The sequence below is a fragment of the Bos indicus x Bos taurus genome, chromosome 5 (genome assembly GCF_003369695.1).
Source record: "Bos indicus x Bos taurus breed Angus x Brahman F1 hybrid chromosome 5, Bos_hybrid_MaternalHap_v2.0, whole genome shotgun sequence".
In the NCBI taxonomy this organism is placed as follows: Eukaryota; Metazoa; Chordata; class Mammalia; order Artiodactyla; family Bovidae; genus Bos; species Bos indicus x Bos taurus.
In genome coordinates this window covers 16,545,324-16,564,924 of record NC_040080.1, presented here as the reverse complement: position 1 = coordinate 16,564,924, position 19,601 = coordinate 16,545,324, and the positions used below count along the sequence as shown (strand labels likewise).

At 55.5% G+C, this 19,601-nt stretch overlaps 2 protein-coding genes and 1 non-coding gene across 4 annotated transcripts; all 3 read right to left on the bottom strand.

The window, feature by feature from the left end:
* Positions 1 to 1,262: 1,262 nt before the first annotated feature.
* On the bottom strand, positions 1,263 to 16,998 carry PTPN6 (protein tyrosine phosphatase, non-receptor type 6). Of its 2 annotated transcripts, none has more exons than XM_027541190.1 (16): positions 16,636 to 16,998; positions 10,419 to 10,541; positions 10,050 to 10,244; positions 7,365 to 7,554; positions 7,102 to 7,218; positions 6,903 to 7,016; positions 6,651 to 6,747; positions 6,230 to 6,309; positions 5,916 to 6,065; positions 4,793 to 4,924; positions 4,519 to 4,673; positions 2,527 to 2,594; positions 2,278 to 2,429; positions 2,090 to 2,181; positions 1,630 to 1,770; positions 1,263 to 1,461 (listed from the first exon to the last, which is right to left on the bottom strand). In XM_027541190.1, the coding sequence occupies exons 1-15, from the start codon at positions 16,647 to 16,649 to the stop codon at positions 1,656 to 1,658; spliced, it is 1,794 nt and encodes a 597-aa protein (XP_027396991.1). In that variant the 5' UTR covers positions 16,650 to 16,998; the 3' UTR covers positions 1,263 to 1,461; positions 1,630 to 1,655. The 2 variants fall into 2 exon arrangements, with proteins under 2 accessions (XP_027396991.1, XP_027396992.1); XM_027541191.1 differs by lacking the exon at positions 16,636 to 16,998 and adding an exon at positions 10,626 to 10,807.
* A 339-nt stretch (positions 16,999 to 17,337) lies between these two features.
* On the bottom strand, positions 17,338 to 19,299 carry C5H12orf57 (chromosome 5 C12orf57 homolog). Its single transcript, XM_027541192.1, has 3 exons — positions 18,806 to 19,299; positions 18,349 to 18,525; positions 17,338 to 17,568 (listed from the first exon to the last, which is right to left on the bottom strand). The coding sequence occupies exons 1-3, from the start codon at positions 18,855 to 18,857 to the stop codon at positions 17,417 to 17,419; spliced, it is 381 nt and encodes a 126-aa protein (XP_027396993.1). The 5' UTR covers positions 18,858 to 19,299; the 3' UTR covers positions 17,338 to 17,416.
* On the bottom strand, positions 19,121 to 19,182 carry LOC113893833. Its single transcript, XR_003511356.1, has one exon. It is a non-coding gene; the product is annotated as a U7 small nuclear RNA (small nuclear RNA).
* Positions 19,300 to 19,601: the final 302 nt, after the last annotated feature.

The following is a 19,601-nucleotide window of genomic DNA, read 5'->3' as shown; positions in this document are numbered from 1 at the left end:
GATCCCTGGACGAGGAAAATCCTACATGCCGCAGGGCAACTAAGCCCATGTGCCACAACTACAGAGCCTGTGCACTAGAGCCCAGGAGCTGAAATTACTGCACTCACACGGTACAACTACTGAGGCCCAAACGCTTTAGGGCCCACGTCCCGCAACAGGACTGTCACAATGAGAAGCCCACACACCGAAACCAGAGAGTAACCCCCACTCGCCACAGATAGAGAAAACCCCTAGCAGCGATGAAGACCCAGCACAATCAGATATCAAATAAATACATTATTTTAAAAACTAAGACTCTGACCAAGAGCCTAAAGGTAGCAGTGGCCCCAGGAAGGGAGGAGCCAGGAGGTCCTGAGAGCACCAGGCGTCCAGAGGGCAGGGACGGCAGGCGGGTTGGCTCTGGGCCTGTGCTAAATGGCCTTGATCCATCTTCTTAGCGCTTGGACCTAGAAGTCAGGCCAGAGAATGTGGTTGTGTCCCCCTCAGTGTGACCCCGGCTGCATTTCCAGGAGTGCAGGCTCTGGGGCCCAACGGCCTGAGTTAAAATCTTAGTTTCACTGCTCAACAGTCCTGTGGCCTCGAGCAAGTTATTTAATCTCTCTGTGTCTCAGCTTGTCCCACTGTAAAATCGGAATGATACAGGTACCTCGATTCAATACTTTTAGTCTTGGTTTTGTTCTTTTTTTGGGGGGGGGGGGTCTTGTTTTTTACATTTTTTTTTGACCACGCCACATGACCTGTAGGATCTTAGTTCCCTGACCAGGGATCTAACCTGTACCTCTTGCACTGGAGGCTCAGAGTCTTAACTACTGGACCACCAGGGAAGTCCACAATGCTTTTAGTCTCTTAAACCGCACCTGACACATGCCAAGGTGTCCCAAGAATTGGGATTTCCCTGGTGGTCCAGTGGTTAAGACTTCATACTTCCATGGCACGGGGGCCCAGGTTCCATCCCTGGTCGAGGATGTAGATCTCACTTGCTGCAATTAAGAGTTCACCTGATGCAACTAAAGATTCTTCAAGACCCAGTGCAATCCAATAAATACAATGTGTTTAAAAAAGTGTGATGAATTATTGTTGCCAGTTATATCGTCATCCCTGATCTCAGTGATCTTCACAACCACCCTGGCAGGATCACCCTCCGCTTTAAAGAAAGGGAAGAGACAGCCAGACCAGGCCCATGCTCACACTCGCCTGTTAGACTGTGAAGGCTCCCTGCCTGCCTCCCCCTCCCGCCAGGCACACAGAGTTAGAGACCCACACACAGTGACCTAGAGGCTTTATTTACAAGAGGAGACCGGCCTGGCCCCACCTGGGACCTTGCGGGGCTATATACAGGATCCCAGGAGAGGGAGGTGGGCACACGGCCATTTAAATTACAATAGAATGGGGGAGGGGTGTTGCTCCAAGGTTCAGGCTGTGGGTCATCCACTGGAGGCCTCTGCAGAGACCAGGCTGAGGCTGCAAAGGGAAGGGAGGAAGGGATAAGGCGGGGCTGGACCTGGAGTGGGGGACAAGACGCAGGTCTGGTGGGGTTGGGAAGGCAGGGTGAGGCCACAGCCGCCCCCTCTATCCAGGGCAGAAAGACCAGCTGGGAAGCCCCAGGGACAGGCCAGGGAAGGGCCGTACCATGGCCGCCCCAGGACGAGCCCGGCTCACTTCCTCTTCAAGGAGCCCTTGTTCTTCTCCTTGTCTGCTGACCGCTGTTTCTTCACCTTCTCCTCCTTCTTGTTCTTACTGTGCACATTCTCATACACGTCCTCCCTGTGTCTGCAGGGCGGGGCCAGCGGGTCAGGAGACAGGGGCAGGGTTCCCCAGCACCAGCCTGGGGTGACATGGGGTCAACCCATCTCACAGGTGAGCAAACTGAGGCCAGGAAAGCAAGGACACCAGCCCTGACTGTGTCCTAACACTAGATTAGAAGCTCCTCGGGGCAAAGGCTCCACCTCACACATCAGTGTACTCAGCTCAGGCCCCACGTGGAAGGGCACTCAGAAGACACTTGTGAATACAGGTTGTAAGAACTAAGCTTATACTTGAACCCGAACCTCCCTGGGAAGGAAGGTCCGGCTAGGCAGGAGCCACTCACTTAGAGGAGGTGCGGGAGGCCTTGGCGTGGGCGTTCTTCATTGCTGGCGGGTAGGTGATGTTCCCGTATTCCGATTCCCGGCCCTTCTGGGACTGCGGGGAGAGGTGTGGTTGGGAGGCCGGTGGTCCCAGCAGCACCCCATGACGCCCACTGGCCCCCTCAGCCCAGCCAGGCCCCTCTGCTCGCACCTGCATGACCTCCAACTTCTTCTTGGTGGTCTCGATGAACTGGGCGATGGCCACGTAGATGAACTTGTACTGAGCCTCCGTCTGCACCATGCCCGAGCGCTGGGCCCGCACCATCTGGATGGTCTTCTGGATGTCGATGTCACAGTCCAGGCCTGGCCGAGAGGGCAGCCGGATGTCAGGCCCCAAGCGGAGGCGAAGGCGGGGGCTGCTCTCCCACCAGACCCAGCGTCCCCAACCGGTCACCCTCACCCTTGGTGGAGATGCTCTCCATGAGCATGTCGATGACAATGATGGTGCCCGTGCGGCCGATGCCGGCGCTAGGGAGAGAAGGGGCGCGTGAGAGGCCCAGCCCTCATAGGCCGGGAACCAGGGGCTTAAACGGCGCCGGCAGGGGCGGGGCTTAGGGAGCGGGCAGAAGGCAGGGGTGGAGCTTAGGGAAAGGTCAGTGATACAAGCTGCTGGAACCTGACTGGGTCAGTGCGGTGGGGGTGGGGCAGGCAGGGTAGGGGTTTGCCCAACTCTGCACCCATGCTCATCCCTCCAGCCAAGGGATTTGGGGGGAGAGCCTTGCACACAAGTGCTAAGACGCTGCTCCCCGATGTCCATCCCAGTCCTTCCCAGCCCCACCGCCTGCTTCCACTTCTCCCTCTTGCCCCCACCACCTCAGGAGACCTGGGACCCCATCCCACCTGTCCTGCCTACTACCCTGGCACCCTGGCCTCCCGGGCCCTCTCCCACAGCTTTGGCCCGAGCCAGGCTGCCCTCTTCACATGAGGACCATCTTTCTGTAAGGCTGCATCTCCCTTTTTCTTCAGATCCTGACAGCAGGGTGAGGACAGTTCTCCCGCCTGCGGGCCACGAGGCCACTGGGCTCAGGAGACTTGGGGAGCAGCTAACAGGAGGTCTCCCCTCCTCCCCACCCTCTGCTGCCACACCCTGGGCACACAGACCCCAGCAGCCTCAAGACCCCACAGAGACCCCAGTTTCACCTCCACCACTAGGCCAGTCAGGCCGATGCCCCAAGTCGCACTGTCTAATTTCAAACCCAGATTGTTAAAAATAACACCCTCTCACCCACTTCCTTCCTGTAACGTCTAAATTAAGGCCATGGGGATTTCAAGAAGGTGGGGGGGGCAGGCACAGGCAGCCGGGTCATTCTTGGCGATGGGCCTGTCCCTGGAGGTAGAGTCCCTGAGACAGCACGTGGGGGGTACCTCCAGGCTCACCCCACCCAGCCCTGCCCCAGGACACACAAGAGCTGGTGGACAGAAGGAGGAAGTCCTTGCCCTCAGAGCCTGGGTCACATGGAGGGAGCAGGAAGGGAAGGGAAGGAAACAGACCCCCGTCCCCACCACGGGAGATATAAAAACATGAACGACCCCCCTTCTGGAGCATTTACTGTACTCCAGACACAGTGAGAGGGTTTCACGTTTGCCACAGCCCCAAGAAACATTGACTTTACAGATAAGGAACCTGAGGATCAGAGACATGAAGTCATTTGTCTGAGATCACACAGCCAGGGAGTGGAGGAGCTGGAATTTACAGAAGCTACATCTGTCCAGCAACCCCTGCCTATCCCCTCCCCTCCACCCAGGCCAGGCGACCTGCTGGGGCCCCTGCTGCTCATTGCTCCCTCAGCTCCCCAGCTCAGCAGGGTCTCCCGAACATGAACATGGGGAGCTCCAGTGGACCTAGTGGTGCATGAGCTGAGGGGCTGAGCTGGGGGCACTGGCAGGAAGGGAGAAATAGGAGTGGCATGAAGAGGCCTCGGCACCCCTCCACCTCATGGCTGCAGATGGTAAAGAGAAGAGTTGGGAAGCCACACCGACCCCAAGGAGAAACACCGTGGGTAGGCATGTGTGAAAAAACAGTAGTGACCAGGACCTGGGTCTACCGTGAGCCCTGCTCCAGGTTCCCCCCACGGACCAGCAGTGACCTGACAAGAGGCTTGGCCCATTTCCTCATTTGCACATGGCAGGTTGAACTAGACTGGACCGGACGCCATATCTCTATGGAGACTCCCCATGCCAGGCACAGGCTCAAGCCATGGGCTTGGTTCAAGCTAAGTTCCACCCATGGGTCTGGAAGCCATCAGGGAACCCAGAAGAGGTGGAGGGCCTGGGAGGCTTTAAATGCATTCTCGTGTAATTCGCTTACAACAGTGCAGGGAGCTTGGCAGTACTCACTTGCCAGCTACTACTTGGATTATTATCACCGATATCACATCATTGTCACTCTCACCTGCAATGCACGATGATGGGCCCTGCGTGAGGCAGACTCTCCTGCCGCTGGTTGATCTGGTCCAGGAAGCTGAGAACACCCCCAGGCTCACTGGGGACCCCGTGATCAGGCCAGCTCAGGTACTGGTAGTGCCAAATCTCCCGAATCAGGTTCTCCTGGGTGGAGGACATAGGGTCAATGTGCCCTGCTCCCCAACGTGGCTTCATTCTATCCAACCCAGAAGAATGAGCGTGAGCAGGGCCCCCAGCCTGGGGCAGGAGCAGGGGACACTCACATTTTCCAGCGGGGAGACCTGTAAGTTTCGGAGTTTGTACTCAGTTGTGTCGTGTTCCCCGCAATTGGTTACGGTGTAGGGTCCGTAAACACGCTGACTGCCCACTTCTGGCCAGTATGGAACACATTTGTTCTGAAAAGAGAGGGGGGTGGGGGATGTAAGGCACAGAGGCAGGGCCTGAGTGCCCGGTGCTGGCCCCGTAGCATCTGACAGATGAATGGGTGACCTGGCCAAGAGTCAGAGGCTTAGGTCTTGGCTCAGCATGCTCCAGGTGGTGAGACCTGATCAGCCGTTCAACAAGTCATTCCGCGCATGCTGGCTGGTATAGGCCTCGCACCTGAAGCCGCACCAACCAGGCTGGAGTGCCAGACACAAGTAAGACACAGCCTGGTGCGCCAGTGCCTCCAGGAGCTCACAGAGAGAAGGGTGAGCCAGGGAACTGAGCTGCTGAGGAGCCCGGGGTAAGGGGGTGCAGGCAGAGACTAATTCTCTCTCTAGGTAACGGAGGAAATCAGGGATGGCTTCACAGAGGAGGGAGCATGTGAGCCGGGTCTTTAAAAACAACGAGGAGTCTGTCGGGCAGAGATAGGGAGGAGAGAGGAAGTCACTTCCTAGGAGAAATGAGCTGCTGCAGAGGCACAGAAACCTGAAGGAGCCTGGCAGGTCAGAGGTGAGGGCTGGAGGGTAGCCACCGAGCCTGAGTACCAGGGTCCTCGGGGGGACAGCCTGACGCAGAGGTTACATACTTCTGCACAGGTCACAGCCACTCCAGGGCAAAGGGTGCCGTGCAAGGGGGCAGCCTGCCCATGGGGGTGACAGTTTGGGACCGACTTCAGAGAGAGTAATGAGGCTGAGTGGAGAGGAGGGATTACTACCCTGAGGGAGATGGTGGGCACAGGGCGGGGGGACACTTAAGGGATGGAGGCCTCTGGAAATCTGGGTCTGGTGGTCAGGGGAGTCCCACATAGGAAGCAGAGACCCAGGAGTTATCGTGTACTCAGATTTCTTTCTCAGTTCCCCAAGGAGGTCGGGCCCTTGCCCTCCGAGGTGCCCCTAAGTGTCTCTCCAGCTTAATGGTGGTGGAGTCGTCCTGGGGGTGGGGGCAGCGCGGGGCTCAGCCTACCCGGCCCTTCTCCACCTCCCGGGTGGTCATGACAATGACGCAGGTGTTCTCCTGCCACACCATCTGCCAAAAGTCGTTGACCGTGGCCTCCAGGCAGCCCTGGCTGGCGATGTAGGTCTTAGCGTTCTCATCAGGGCCTAGCAGCTGGTTCTGGACAGAGTGCAGAGACGAGCAGGGCTGTGAGCCCCTCATCCACCCACCCACTCACCCATGGCAACAGCTCTGGCTTCACCCGATGTCTCTGGACCCAGTATCCCCAGGAGCCGGGGTCCATTTCCCGTCCCCACCCCACCATGACCGGCGAGCACACCGACCTTCACATAGTTGGCGTTAATGTAGTCAGACCCAGGGATGTTACTGTCGCGTCCCTGCAGGACCACTCGACTGTGGTCAACTGGGAGTGGGCAGAAAGGATGCAAGAAGGGCCTGGGTCAGAAACCCTTCTTGAGCTCCCAAGCCATCCTTGCCCAGAAGCCCTGTGGGCAGGCCGGTGTGGGGGACCCACATGGGTTGTGGGCTGGAGGTTTCAGAGGAAGAAGGTGGTGGGGTGGGGTATGAGGGGATTCTCTGGGAGCCTGGAGGAAGGGGGGATGCCCTTGTGGGTGGGGGTCCCTCATAGAGCTGGGGAAGGAGACCGTCTGAGATGGGGGGAGGTCAGCTAGGGGAGAGGCATCTCCTGGGTGAGTGGACGCTGCCTGAGTTGGGCGCGGGCTGGAGGCTGCCCAGGGTGCTCACACGGAAGGATGTTCTTGTAACGGTTCTTGCTCTTGTTTTCTGGCCGCTGCCCTTCCAGCCGCTGGTGCAAGTTTTTCACCTCCTGCTTCTGCAGACTCTGTGGGACGAGTTGGGGAAATGGAGCCTCAGGCCCAGGAGAGGGGCATCCATGGGTGGAGAGGTCATGGGGCAGACTAACATGAGGATGGGGAGCGAGGAGACGGGGTCTGTCTGGGACCCCACGCCCTTCACCCTGCTGGTCCCATCACAAACCTCAAACTCCTCCCAGAAGCCGGCCTTGGCTGTCTCCTCTGACTCCTGCTTCTTGTTCAGTTCCAAGACCCGGTTCTCAATGTCAGCCGCGTTCACCCTCGTGGCATAGTATGGCTGGGGTGGGGGAGGCCAGAAGTCAGCCGCTTATAGAGCTCAGAGGCTCAGGGAATGGGAGGAGGCAGCCAGGCCCACCCCTCACCTGCCGTAGGTAGACGAAAGCGCCGGAGGCCTCCTCGATCCCCGTCCTCTTGAAATGCTCCACCAGGTCAGTGAGGCTGTCGAAGGTCTCCGAACCCCCCACTGTGTAGCGTCCGCCCTGAGGGGCTCCAAGTCAGGCCACCTGTCTCCCTGCCTGGACCCCGAGCCTTGGACCAAAGCCCAGGCTGCCCCTCCCCAAGGGTATGGCTGTGGGCACAGAGGGAACCCCCAGCGGGGTGCCTCCCTGGTGCCCAGAGGCCTTACCTCACACATGACTTTGATATGGGTGACTCTGAGCAGGGAGCCGGGGCCAGCCTTGGGCTGGTCGCTGAGCACGGACAGCACAAAATCTCCAGGCTGGCTGAGGCTCTCACGCACAAGGAAAGTCCAAGGCTCCCCCTTGGCCTGCAGCAAAGTCTCTGCCTGCCCTCCAGACATGTGGCCATGGTACCACCTAGGGAAGACGGCATCCGGGGAAATGAGACTGAGGCCGGGGGCGGGCGCTGGGCAGACACTCAGGGAGGGGGCAGGGAACTTGGGCCCCTGCCATGTGCTGAACTGAGCTCTGCTACATGCTCTCAAATCCGCCACTATGAGTAGGTCCGTCACTCTCACAGAAACCTAAGAGGTAGGTACTACCCATTCTGCAGATGAGGAGACTGAGGCTGGGCAGTTGCACACTGGCCCAAGGCCCCAGCTGATAAGTGGCAAGCCTCAGGACTTCTAAGCAAGCCCACCTCTGCAAGTTTAAGACACAGGCAGAAAGGCAGCCACATCCAGAATGTTCAGAGGGGAGAAACCCAGGAAGGGTCTCCATGAAAGACAGGGCTAGGCGAGGGAAGCAGAAATGCAGACGGAGGCCAAACCACAGACAGCAATGGGGTTGGGAGAGACGGAAGTCACAAGGGAGGGGAAATGGGGAGAAGTCCCCCTGGGGGTCGGGAAGGTGGACAAGCCCGCGGGGTGAATAGTGGTTTGGGGGCTTTGGGGTTCCCCAGGTGATGTCACTGAAGGGGCTGCTGGGGTTCAGTGTTGGGGGGGGAGGCTCGAGGGGCTCAGAGGGGCAGAAAGCAGAACTAGGACCTTTCCCCACAACACACCCCCTTCCCAGGAGGAAACTGTAGCCCCACAATGCCCAGCCCCACAGGAAACCACGTGATGGAAAAAACACAAAACTCCTTCTGGGGAGAGAGTGAGAAGTGAGGTTGTGAGGTTTCCTCAGCCCAGGGACAGGGGAAGGGGGGGGCATTTTCCAACCGCAGGAATGGGGGGAAGGAGGGAGGGGGCCAGTCTGTCCTACCCCGTCGTACTTCAGCCCAGAGGAGACTGCAGCTCGGAGACCTCCAGAGTCCCCAGCCCGTGCAGGACCCCTGGGCCACCATATCCCACCACTCAGGGATAGACCAGGGCCCTCAAGCAGTGGGGAGGGGGCTAACCCTCTTCCCCCAGGCCCCACAGGATGAGGAAGTCTCCATGCAAATGTCAGGCTGACCACAGGCAAAGAGCTAGCCATTGAGGGGACAAATGCAAATTCCCCCCAGAGGAGGGGCAGCTGCCAAGGCCAAGAACCAGAGCAAACCAGAGCAGAGGTTGGGATAAAGAGCGTTCCCCACAGGTTCCCAGGGTCAAGGGTGGATCCAGGCCTCCTGGCGTGGGGAACCAAAAGCCCCTCTTTAAGTCAGCTGCCCTGGTCTTGAGTCCCTCTGTCCCTGACCTCTTCCAGCCACAATTTGAACCCTGACCCCAGGCCCCAGGGGGTCCTCTCAGCTCCATCCCTCTTGCAGTTCCATCTTCAACCACCCCTGTATCCACCCATCCTCTGGCAGCAGCCAGTAGGCCGGACCCTGGCTGTGGACAAGGAGGAGGCCAGGTCATGAAGAACCTAAGAGGATCTGGGCAGAAAATCCCCATGAATGTGGCAGGTGGGGTGCAGGAAGAGGGTGAGAGGCAGTGAACACCAGGGAAGGACAGACACCAGCAAGGGCATCCAAATGCTTCCCTCCTAGGGGAGGCGGCTTCACCAGAAATGCATCTTTGGCTGCATGTTCATGGGGAAAAGGGTCTCCAGGGGTTGGTCTGGGGCCTCTTCCCCAGCCTCATCCAGTTCTCAGTCTTAGCCAGTGACTTGAATAAAATACGGTGCAAGCTGGGAGGCACGCATCTCAGAAAGACCGAAAGCTGAGAGAATCCAGGTTCAGAATCATTCCGACAATCGATGCACAAATACAGGACAAGGACAAGTGCCTTGGCCCTAGGAGTGTGCAAAAAAATCCCCCATAACAACCCAGAGTTGTTCAGCTGCCCTTCCCCTAATTATAGGAGCTATCATGGAGAAACAACTGGAAAATGAGACACCCCCCAACCTGCCCATAAAATGCAGAGTCTTTGGGTCTGCGCACACTTTGGGGAGACCACCTGGGGAGTAGCCAGCCCAGTTCTGGGGACCATATCTTTGAAACCAGAAAGATGGGCGGGAAATGCTTAGAGTATTGTCCTGTGCCCAGCTACAAGGCCCTTGCACCCCTATGACAGTTTTCAATGATGTGGGTCTGGTCAAGGGACTAGTCCAGCACTAGCCAGCCCCAGAGGGCAGACCCATTCTCAGGGGACACTGAGATGAGGTTGCGTGTCCTCATACACGCTGACCCCTACGCTCCTCCTCAACCATAGGAACCCGTGCTGGGGAGGGAACAGTTACAAGAGGTCAGATTCCATCTTTCTAACAACAGAGCCAGCCATTTGGGAGACACAGCCACGAGGAGAGGCCTCTCTGGCAATGGTAGGGCCTGGGGCGCGGGTGCACAGGGACCCTGGAGAAGGGCCAGGCAACCTTCTCTTGCTTCCTAGGAGTTGATGGAAAGGGAGCCCATGGATCACATGGGGGGAAGAGGCCCAAGGCGAGGACAGCCCACTTCTCGGTGGGGCGGGCCAGGGAGCGAAGACCCTCACCTCTCACTGGTGGGGTCTGAGCAGTTCAGCGGGTACTTGAGGTGGATGATAGTGCCGTCTCGGTCCTGTAGAACACCCTGCTGCTGCGTGTAGTACTCCACCAGCTCCGTCAACGTTGCGAACTTCTCCCCTCCATACAGATCGTAGAAGTCCCCAGAGTTCTGGATCCGAATATGAGTCACCTGGTCCCCAACCCTGCAGGGCACCCAGTGGAGGTAAGGCCAGTGGAAGGGAGAGTGGAGGTCGGGTGGTGGGGGGCGGTGGGGGTCCCGGGCAGGGTTGGGGTGGATACATCCAAGAGCCTGGGGAAGCGAAACGAGCAGCCAAGGGCTGGCACCCCACCCCCAGCTGGAGCCGCGGGCCACCTACCTGACGGAGAGGGAGAAGTCACCCTGGTTCTTGCGGCTGGGCCGTGCCAGGAAGCTTCCGTGGACCCCTCGGCCCTTGAGCAGGGTCTCCGCATCCAGCCCACTGAGGTCTCGGTGAAACCACCTGGGGGCCGGGAGGCTGGTGAGGAGAGGCCCCAGGGCCCTGGGGCACCCTGCCTCCTGCCTACCATGGGTGCCCGGCCCTTACCTCACCATCCTGGGGTGCCCGGGGCGGGGAGTGGGGTGAAGGCTTGCAGGCAACGGGGTGGTGCCGCTGAGTCTGGGCAGGCGGGGGACGCTGGGGCTAAGCTCTGGCAGCTATCAGCACCCGGGCCACCTCGCCACCCAGCCCCGTCCTGTCCTGCTTCTGGGGCTGCCACTCCACTGGCCTGGGGCAGCCGGCAGGGCGGGGACAGGAAGGGGCGCGGCCGACCCCTTGGGGGAACTCACTCACTTCTCGTTTTAGGGCAGAGCAGGGAGAAGCACGGGGTGGCGGTGGGGGTGGGGACAGGACCCGCTTCCCACACGCCTGCCATCGAAGGCCTGGGGAGGGTGGCCCTCCGCATACGACCACCCGAATAAGAACACACGTGAGCCTCCAGCGCCCTAGGCCAGCTCATGCTTGGTCCATAGGAACCCACACAGTCACGCGCCATCTCTTCCTGGTCCATGCAGCCTTCCCTGGTCCAAACCAATAATAATGGTGAGGGTGGCAACTATCATTAGTAGAGTCTGCCTAGACAACAGGCACTGTGCTGGGCAGTATTTACCTGCCTTATCTGATATGTCCTCACGGTAGCCCTGTGAAGCAGGTACCTTCATTATTCCCATTTTCCAGACAAAGAACCTGAGGCTCTGGGCTTGAAGGCAGCTCGCCCCAGGGCCACACGGTCAATAAAGCAAACCAGAGTGCAAACCAGACGGCCTGGCTCCAAAGCTAGTGATTTTAGCTACTATATGCCAGGCCTCAGGGCTTCAGAGAACAGAATAAGAAGTTAAATAAAAAGTTAAGGGACTTCCCTAGTGGTTCAGTGGTTAAGAATCTGCCTTGCAATGCAGGCAGGCATCACAGGTTCGATCACTGGGCAGAGAGCTAAGATCCCACATACTTTGGAGCAACTGAGCCTGTGCCATGACTAAATCTGTGTACCACAATGGAAGATCCTGTGTACTGCAACTAAAACTGGACATAGCCAAATAAGTAAATTTCAAAAAAGAAAAAGTTAAAAAGGTTGGGGAGGGCGGCACTTCCCTAGGGGTCCAGTGGCTAAGACTCTGCTCCTAATACAGGGGGCCCAGGTTTGATCTCTGGTCAGGGAACTAGATCCCACATGCTGCAACTAAGACTCGGTGCAGCCAAATAAATAAATAATTTAAAAAAAAAAACTAACAGAGGTTGAGAGACTCTTCCAATCAGGCCAAAGTGGGAGCGGGCAGTTTCCTAACTGTTTAGGCTGGGCAGATGCCTCTTAGAAGGATAGAAACCCTCCCTCGACACACACATCTGAATAGGTGCCCTGGGACAGAGGGCTGGACAAAATGACCCTGGAGCAGCCCTGTCCAACTGGCATCTTCCCTACTTCTTGTCCTCGGCCTTTGGGCCATCCACCATTCCCCAACCCTGCAGTCAGGTGAGAAGCAGAATGGGAAGCAGGTGGGGCCAGAGCCCCCAGCCCTATGGATGGATCCACTGGAGTCTGAACTGTAGGTTCTTGCTGAGGGGGTCTGGTCTGAATCCAACGGAGCTCAGGACTCTGACCAGGGGCCTGTCTCCTGGGCTGCAGAGGGGCACCCAGATCTGGCCATGGCCTATTCTCAGGGCCCATTCACCTGGGGAGTCCCTAAACACTAAAAGCTTGTGATACTCCATCTAATTCCAAATACAAACATACCGCCAAACCAAAGCAAGAGGAAAGAAGCCCAGTGCAAGATACACAAGAGAGGACTTCCCTGGGAGTCCAGTGTTTAGGACTCTTCCAGTGGTTAGGACTACAGACTGCAAGGGTTCAATCCCTGGTAGGGGAACTAAGATTCCACAAGCCCTGGGGCACAGCCAAAATTAAAAAAAAAAGATACACAAGAAACCCTGTGAGTGGATTCCCTAGGGAAGGGACCAGAACGGGTAGCTGGAGGAAAGCGCTGGGAGGGACCTTTCCTTCTCCCTCCTTCCACCTTTTTTTTTTTTTTTTTTTAATATTTTTGTATTTATTACTTATTTAATTGGCTGCACCAAGTCTTAGTTGTGACATGCAGGATCTTTGAGCTTCATTGCAGCCTGCAGGATCTTTAGTTGCTGCATGTGGGATCTACTTCCCCGAGCAGGCATCTCTCCCAGGCCCCCTGCCTTGGGGGCCTGGAGTCTTAGCCACTGGACCACCAGCGAAGTCCCTTCAGTCCACCTTTTTGAAGACTGTAGCATGGGCATGTCATCCCTTCATTAAAATAAGTATACTGACTGGGAGATGGCAATTTCTGGGATAGCAGATCTGAGTGGTGTGTACACAGATGAAGTAAATGTGATGTTCAGTATTCAAGCACATCATGTATGCTATGCCTCAAAAAAGAAGGAAAAATAAATAACAAACTATTCAAGCCCAATGAAAGTCTATTTTCTTATGTTGGCTATTTTATCATTTTTTGAATATCAATTCACCGCCCTCCCCAACCCCAGAAAGGATTTCTGGAGACCCTGCTTGATCTGTTTATCTCATGGTCTAACACTGACTACCTCTATCTTAGGCAGTAGCCCTGAAAGACTATGAACTCTCCCTCACAGCAGGGGGCAGGAAGAGAATGGACACCATCACCTCCACTACAGGGGCCCCTCACCTCCAGCACAGGAGGTCCACAGCTGGTATGGCTCACCTCCAAGTGGTTAAAACTTAGCACCATGTCTCACACAGAGCATGTGTCAAATGACCACATTCATCCAGACCCATGTACATACATGGTCACAAGCCCAGCTCCAGTCCTACCCATGCACACCCTGCTTGTCACGTACAGATGAGTATACACACACATGAGTGCACGCACGCACACACAAGCATCCACTTAGGCACACCCAGTCCCACTAAAGGCAACCTCATCACCCAAGTCCATCTACACATGCACATAGTCAGGTGCAAACACCCACACGTGGACACATCATCCCAACCACCCACAAAGTTGCAGGTCCCTACGTAGCACCCAACACCCCCTGTACAGTGGCCACAAGCCACTCTCCCTCTGGAATTTTAAAAAAGAAACTAACTAGGTACCCAGAAACTCCTGACCATGAAAGAGACAGGAATTTCTCTGAAGGGTGTCAAGTCAGAAGGCAGACAGACACTGGGATGGTATGTACAGTCTCTACTGTCCCTTGGCAGGAAAATAAAGAAGAAGCACCACCCTTCCCTTGGCGTAAGTGCTCTGGAGTTCACAGAGCGCTTGCACATGCACACACACACACTCCCATTTGGGCCTCAGACATCCCTCAGGGCTCAGTGGTTGTGGCCCACGGTCTTAGTTGTCCCTCTGCAAATGGGATCTTCCCGGACCAGGGATCAAACCCATGTCCCCTGATTCTTAACCACTAGACTACCGGATCTAGGAATTATTTTCCCCATTTTTTTTTTAAAGGGAGGTAAACAGGCTCAAGGAAGCTGAAAGTTAAAAAAGTAAGGGCCTACTAATTCAGAAGAGAAAATTACTCACTTGGGAAGCAAGGAGATAAAGGCAGAGATGAAGATCAACGGGGATGCAGAAAGACAGGCAGTCTGGAAGAGCAAACAAAGTAATCTCTAGAAAGCTCTTGAAGTTCCCTGGGCCTCAGTATCCCTACCTGATAAATGGGTTTAACAATATTTCCCAAATGCTGATATAAAAAGCCAATATGAAGTCAGCTTTTAGTATGAACAGCTTTTATGTGACATTATTAATGTATATGCCAACCCTATTTAGTAGGTCCTGTTAGCCAATTTTATTTTTATTTATTTATTTTTGGCTGTGCTGGGTCTTCCCTGCTGCTTGTGGTCTTTCTCTAGTTGAGGTACATGGGCTTCTCAGTGCTGTGGCTTCTCTTTTGCAGAGCACGGGTTCTGGGGCTCAAAGGCTCAGTAGTTGTGGCCCAAGGGCTTAGTTGGCCTTCAACGTGCGGAATCTACCCAGACCAGGGATCAAACCCATGTCCTGTGCCTTGGCAGATGGATTCTTAACCACTGGACCACCAGGGAAGTCCATGTTAGCCCAACTTTAGAAACAAAAACTAAGGCTCAGAGAAGTAACTGGACCAAGGTCACAAACTAGGAAGGGGGTAGGCAACAAACCAAGGCCGTCTGACGTCTGACAAGTCCACTGTCCTTCCCACTGCACCACCCACTGTGGGAGGAGGAGGCAGGGTGTGGGCACAGCCCACGACGAGGCCGGGGTGGAGGGGCTCCTCCCTCAGAGGCCTCTGGGGAGCTGGCACGGGACCCACGAGCATAGTGCTGGCTGTGAGCCGGGCCCTATGGCTGAGCTGAGCTGCTCTGAGAGGCTGGGACCCTTGGCAGAGGGTCTCACAGGGCTAGCCTGAGGAACCAAGGAAGGATTCTTTCTCAGGAAAGGACTTGCCAACCATCTGGCAGGAAAATGATGGAGGCAGGAGCATGGAAGGGATTGGGGACCAGAAGACCCAATGAGAACCTTGACAGCAGGGATCTCCTTGGCGGTCCAGTGGTTAAGACTCCTCCCTCCCAGTGCAGGGGGCTCGGGTTCAACCTCTCATCAGGGAACTAGATCCCACATGCCACAACTAATAAATAAATATATTTATATATAAATAAATCTATCAATAAACAAATTATTTATAAATAAATCTACCAATAAATCATTTGTTTACACATAAATTAATAAGTAATTTAATTATAAATAAATCTATCAATAATTTATAAATAAATATATCAATAAATAATTTCTAAATACATTAATAATTAATAAAATAAATTTTAAAATAAATTTTTATTTTTTTTAAAAAGAATCTTGACACTGGGGCTGAAGGAGACAAGGGGTGCACTGAGAGCAAGTGAATATAAGAAGCAAGAACTTATTGGACTTGGGGTGACCAACCTACCAACTCACCAAGACGCCCAGCAGGTCCTCACTGTAGTATCCAAACACCAAGAAGGCCCCACGTGACCCAGCCCTCCTCTGTCCTCACTGGCCAACTCTGCCTCCAGGCACCATCATTCAGTTTATTCCCACAGTAGGGTCTTTGCACTGGCCATTCCCTCTGCCAGCAGCACTGGAGCCTGATTCTTCCTCCTCATCCAGGTCTCACCTTCTGAGTCACCGACTCAGGAAAGCCCTCCCTGGCCCCTCCAGCCAGTGATGCCACTGGCACCCCAGTCCCTTATTAGCATGTGAAGCTGGTTTATTTTCTGGGTAACACTTCTGAGACCCGGCAATTATCCTATTTAATGGGTTCCTTGGGCAGTCTGTCCCCTTCCACCTGCGTGAAGCTCCGTGAAGGCAGGAACTGTGTCTCTCTTGTTTGTTACAGTATTGGCAGCACCTTAAAAAGCACCTGGCAGAACTTCCCTGGCTGTGGTTAGGACCTCACCTTCCAATACCCAGGGTGTAGGTTCGTCCCTGACTGGGGACCTAAGATCCCTCCCACATGACTTGGGGCCAAAAAAGCAAAACATAAAACAGAAGCAATATTGTAACAAATTCAATAAAGACTTAAAAAATGGTCCACATTAAAAAAAAATCTTTAAAAAAATTTAAAAACTAAAAAGCACCAGCATACAATAGATACTTAACAGTATCTGAATGAATTGATGCAGAGGAGTGAAGGAAAACTGAGGGAGATAGGAATGAAGGATTTGGGACATTTAGTGGCAACAGGGCATCTTTCTCAGGTCTGCCTTTCAGATTTGTAATGTTTCAGGTGACATTCAGCTCCCTAGGGAACGTGTCCTTAGCAGAAGACAGAAGCAGGGGACCAGAAGGCAGAGAAAGAAATTTGGTGAGAATAAATATGCATCTGTCAGGGAGAAAGTACTAGAGAAGGGGGGTGGGTCAGACGGTCATGAACAAGGCTGGAGTTCTGGCATCTTGTGGGGGAAAAGTGACCTGGGGAGGGGGCAGGGGCAGGTCGCACTCATGGTCATGCACCTGTCAGGAATGAGCAGGATCCCCGCCCCTCCCTCCCGAATGAACAGGAGCCCCCCGTTACCCAGATGGAGCAGGGGACTTACCCATGGGACAGCATTTCCCCAGAGGGGTGGGGAGTCCCAGGCAGAAGGCACAGGGGGCGGGGTTGAGCCCCGTGGCGCAGCTGTGCAGGGACCCAAGCCAGGTGAGGAAGAATGCTCAGAAACCAGCCACTTTCCTCTCGATGCTGCCCGCCAGGCCACAGGCACCGCGGGGACAAGCCCCTGGACTAAATAACCCCGGAAAAGGGACAGGTGGGGCGGAGCTGGCCTCAGCAGCTGGCTTCTCCCTCCAGCCCCACTCAGCAGTCTAGCGCCAGGCCAGCACTGCCTGCCTGTCCCCCGCCTCCCTCCCTGGGGAAGGGAGGAGCCACCTGGAACTCCACCTGGCCCGCCAGCCAACCGAGCCGCAGGAAGCTGGGTGCTGCGGGCAAAGCCCAGGAAGTCACCCTGGCCAAGAGGGAGCACCAGCCAATGGGGAAGTCTCCAGGAGCACAGAAGCCCAGGGCCCTCAGGAAAAGTCCAGAAAGCCCCACTGCTCAAAGGGGGTGAAGGCTGTGCAGGCCACCCCACCCAGGGAGGTTGAGGGGCCGGCCCATCCTCCCACTCTGCAGTCTACCCTGGAGCGGGTCCAGCCCTGAAGGAACACAGGAAAGATCTGGACAGGGAAATGGGACAGCCTGAAAGGCAAGAGAGAATAAGGCGGGACATAGAGGTTGTCAGGGTCACAAAAAACAGACATCAACACTAAGTCACAGGCACATTTATTATACTGCGGTACAATTAGGTCTTCCCTTCCCCAGCAGTGTTATGGGAGGGCCAGCCCTCAGGAGGCGGCCACGCTGCCACCCGAAGCAGGCCCGTGGGGCGGCAGGGTCATGGGCGGCAGGAACAGAGCCTTCAGCTTCCCCGACAGGCTGGCAATCTCGGGATCCTGTGCTTCGTAAGACTTAACAAGGCGGGCAAACTTAAGAACACCTGCAAAGGGGAACGAAGCATCAGTCCACATCCACAAGGGACGGATGTGCCCAAGATGGCAGGAGGGAGCAGTTTGAGCTGGAGTGGATGGCTGCTTCCCCTCTGGCCAGGTAGCTGTCTTCAAAACAAGACCCAGGCAATGCCCTGCGTGGTCCGGATAAACTATTTCCTGGTCTACACCAGGCACGACCGGATGGGATGCAGTGAATGAATACATCCCAGAGCAGTGTGCTTCCCAGGATCAGATTAACCATTTTAGCAGTTTAGTCACAAGAGCCCAAAGTATGCATACCCACCAGAACGAGATCGCCAGTCTATAACCAGGACACAGGAGGATCATGGGCCAGCTGGGCGGAATCGATAAACATTCTTGGAGAACTCGGTGATCTCACCCAAGAAACTGAACCCTCAGATTAGCCAGCCGTCAGATTAGCTGAAACACTTTGGGGCGGGGGCTGCATAAGTGTGTGGTCATATAGACATCTCACTAAAAGCCATCAAAATGGGGCTCATAGGAAGTTCTCCTGTGGCCTCCAGCACTGGTTTACTAGCAGAGCCTGATTTCTCATTTTAAAACGGAATAACAGTGTAATTAATGGTAACGACAACATGCACTTAACCTCTCGGCTCAAGTTCACAGCAGACCCTGGGCTCTGAGCGCCAACACTGTTAGACTGTGGCTGCCGCCGTGTGGCGAGAAAGGGGACGACGGCTCAGGGACCCAACAGATCCATCGTCCTCTCCTCGACCCAGTTCACCGCCGACCCCCGTCCGACCCACCTTCCCCATCGCAGCTGAAGCCGTAGGCTTTAATAACCTCCTGCTGAATCTGCGTGGCCACGGGCAGCACGAATTGCAGCATTTTGCCCATGTCGTTACACGCGTTGTCCCGAGCCTCGTCCATGCGAACAGCATTCTCCGGCGCCGAGAACGCCTGGATCACCTCGGCCAGGACCACTGTGCACGGATGCAGCCCAGGGAGGAGTCGCCGCCGCGAGTGGGAATCCGAGTCCGGCCGACGCGAGCGACAGCGCAAGGAAAAGGGCAGCGGATTAGTGAACTGAAGCCGTAATAACCCGATAAATTCGGCCCCCGAATTCCTCGCTGAGGGCAAAGAGGCCCCTCTAAAAAGAGGATGGTCCCCGCGCGCCCCCACTTCCCAGCGAATGCAGTCACACCTCTCGCCCAGAGCCCTTCTCGAGAAAGGAGCCCACCCGGCAAATGGGAGGCTTCTCACCCTTGGCCTGCTCGGCGCTCAGGGCCGCGGACTGAGCCGAGGCGGACGCCATGGGACAAAAGATGCACGTGCAGCAACGACAAGCTGGCAAGAAACGAACCAGCTCCTAGCGCGGCCCTCGCAGCGAAGAAGGGAGGCGAACGGGAAACTACATCAGACAGAGCCGGAAATTTCCAGACAAGAATCCCAACCTCCCGGGTCTTCTCCGTCAAGAACGGACTAAACACGTAGACCAAAAAAAAAAAAAACCCGTATCAAAAAAAACCAAGTTTCCCACCCAAATATTATTCTATTGTTCATAAACACTTGTGTGGGAGGGGCTTTCCGGTGCAAACCGGAAAGCCTGCTAGACAAATTCTAAAAGAGCTGTAACACTGCAGACGTAGCACCCGGAGATCGCACGGCATAGCCACCAACCCCGCTGTCAGTGAGGGTGAGCCCCGACGGCCGGTTCCTAGCTCCTATTGCTCTACAGATAACGAGGCAGACTGCGACTTTCGGAGGGGAAGACCGTGTTCTAAGGAACTCTCTTAAATCCTTCGCGGCTAGAGTTTACGAACGGTGGATGGGGCCCTATGCAAATGACCCGATGCCGATTGGCTGATAAGGAAGCCAGTCACGCCCCCTTTAGTTTTTAAGAACGCAGACAAGGCTTCGCAGCAAGAGCTCGGCGGCTCCTGCGCTTTCCTAAAATGGTCTTGCGTCGAGGTGTGAGGTGACGCCCTCTAATTTCCCTTCCCTTCTGGGCGTTTGAAATTGTCCCCCCACTCCCTCTCCCCGCAACCTTAGGGTGGTT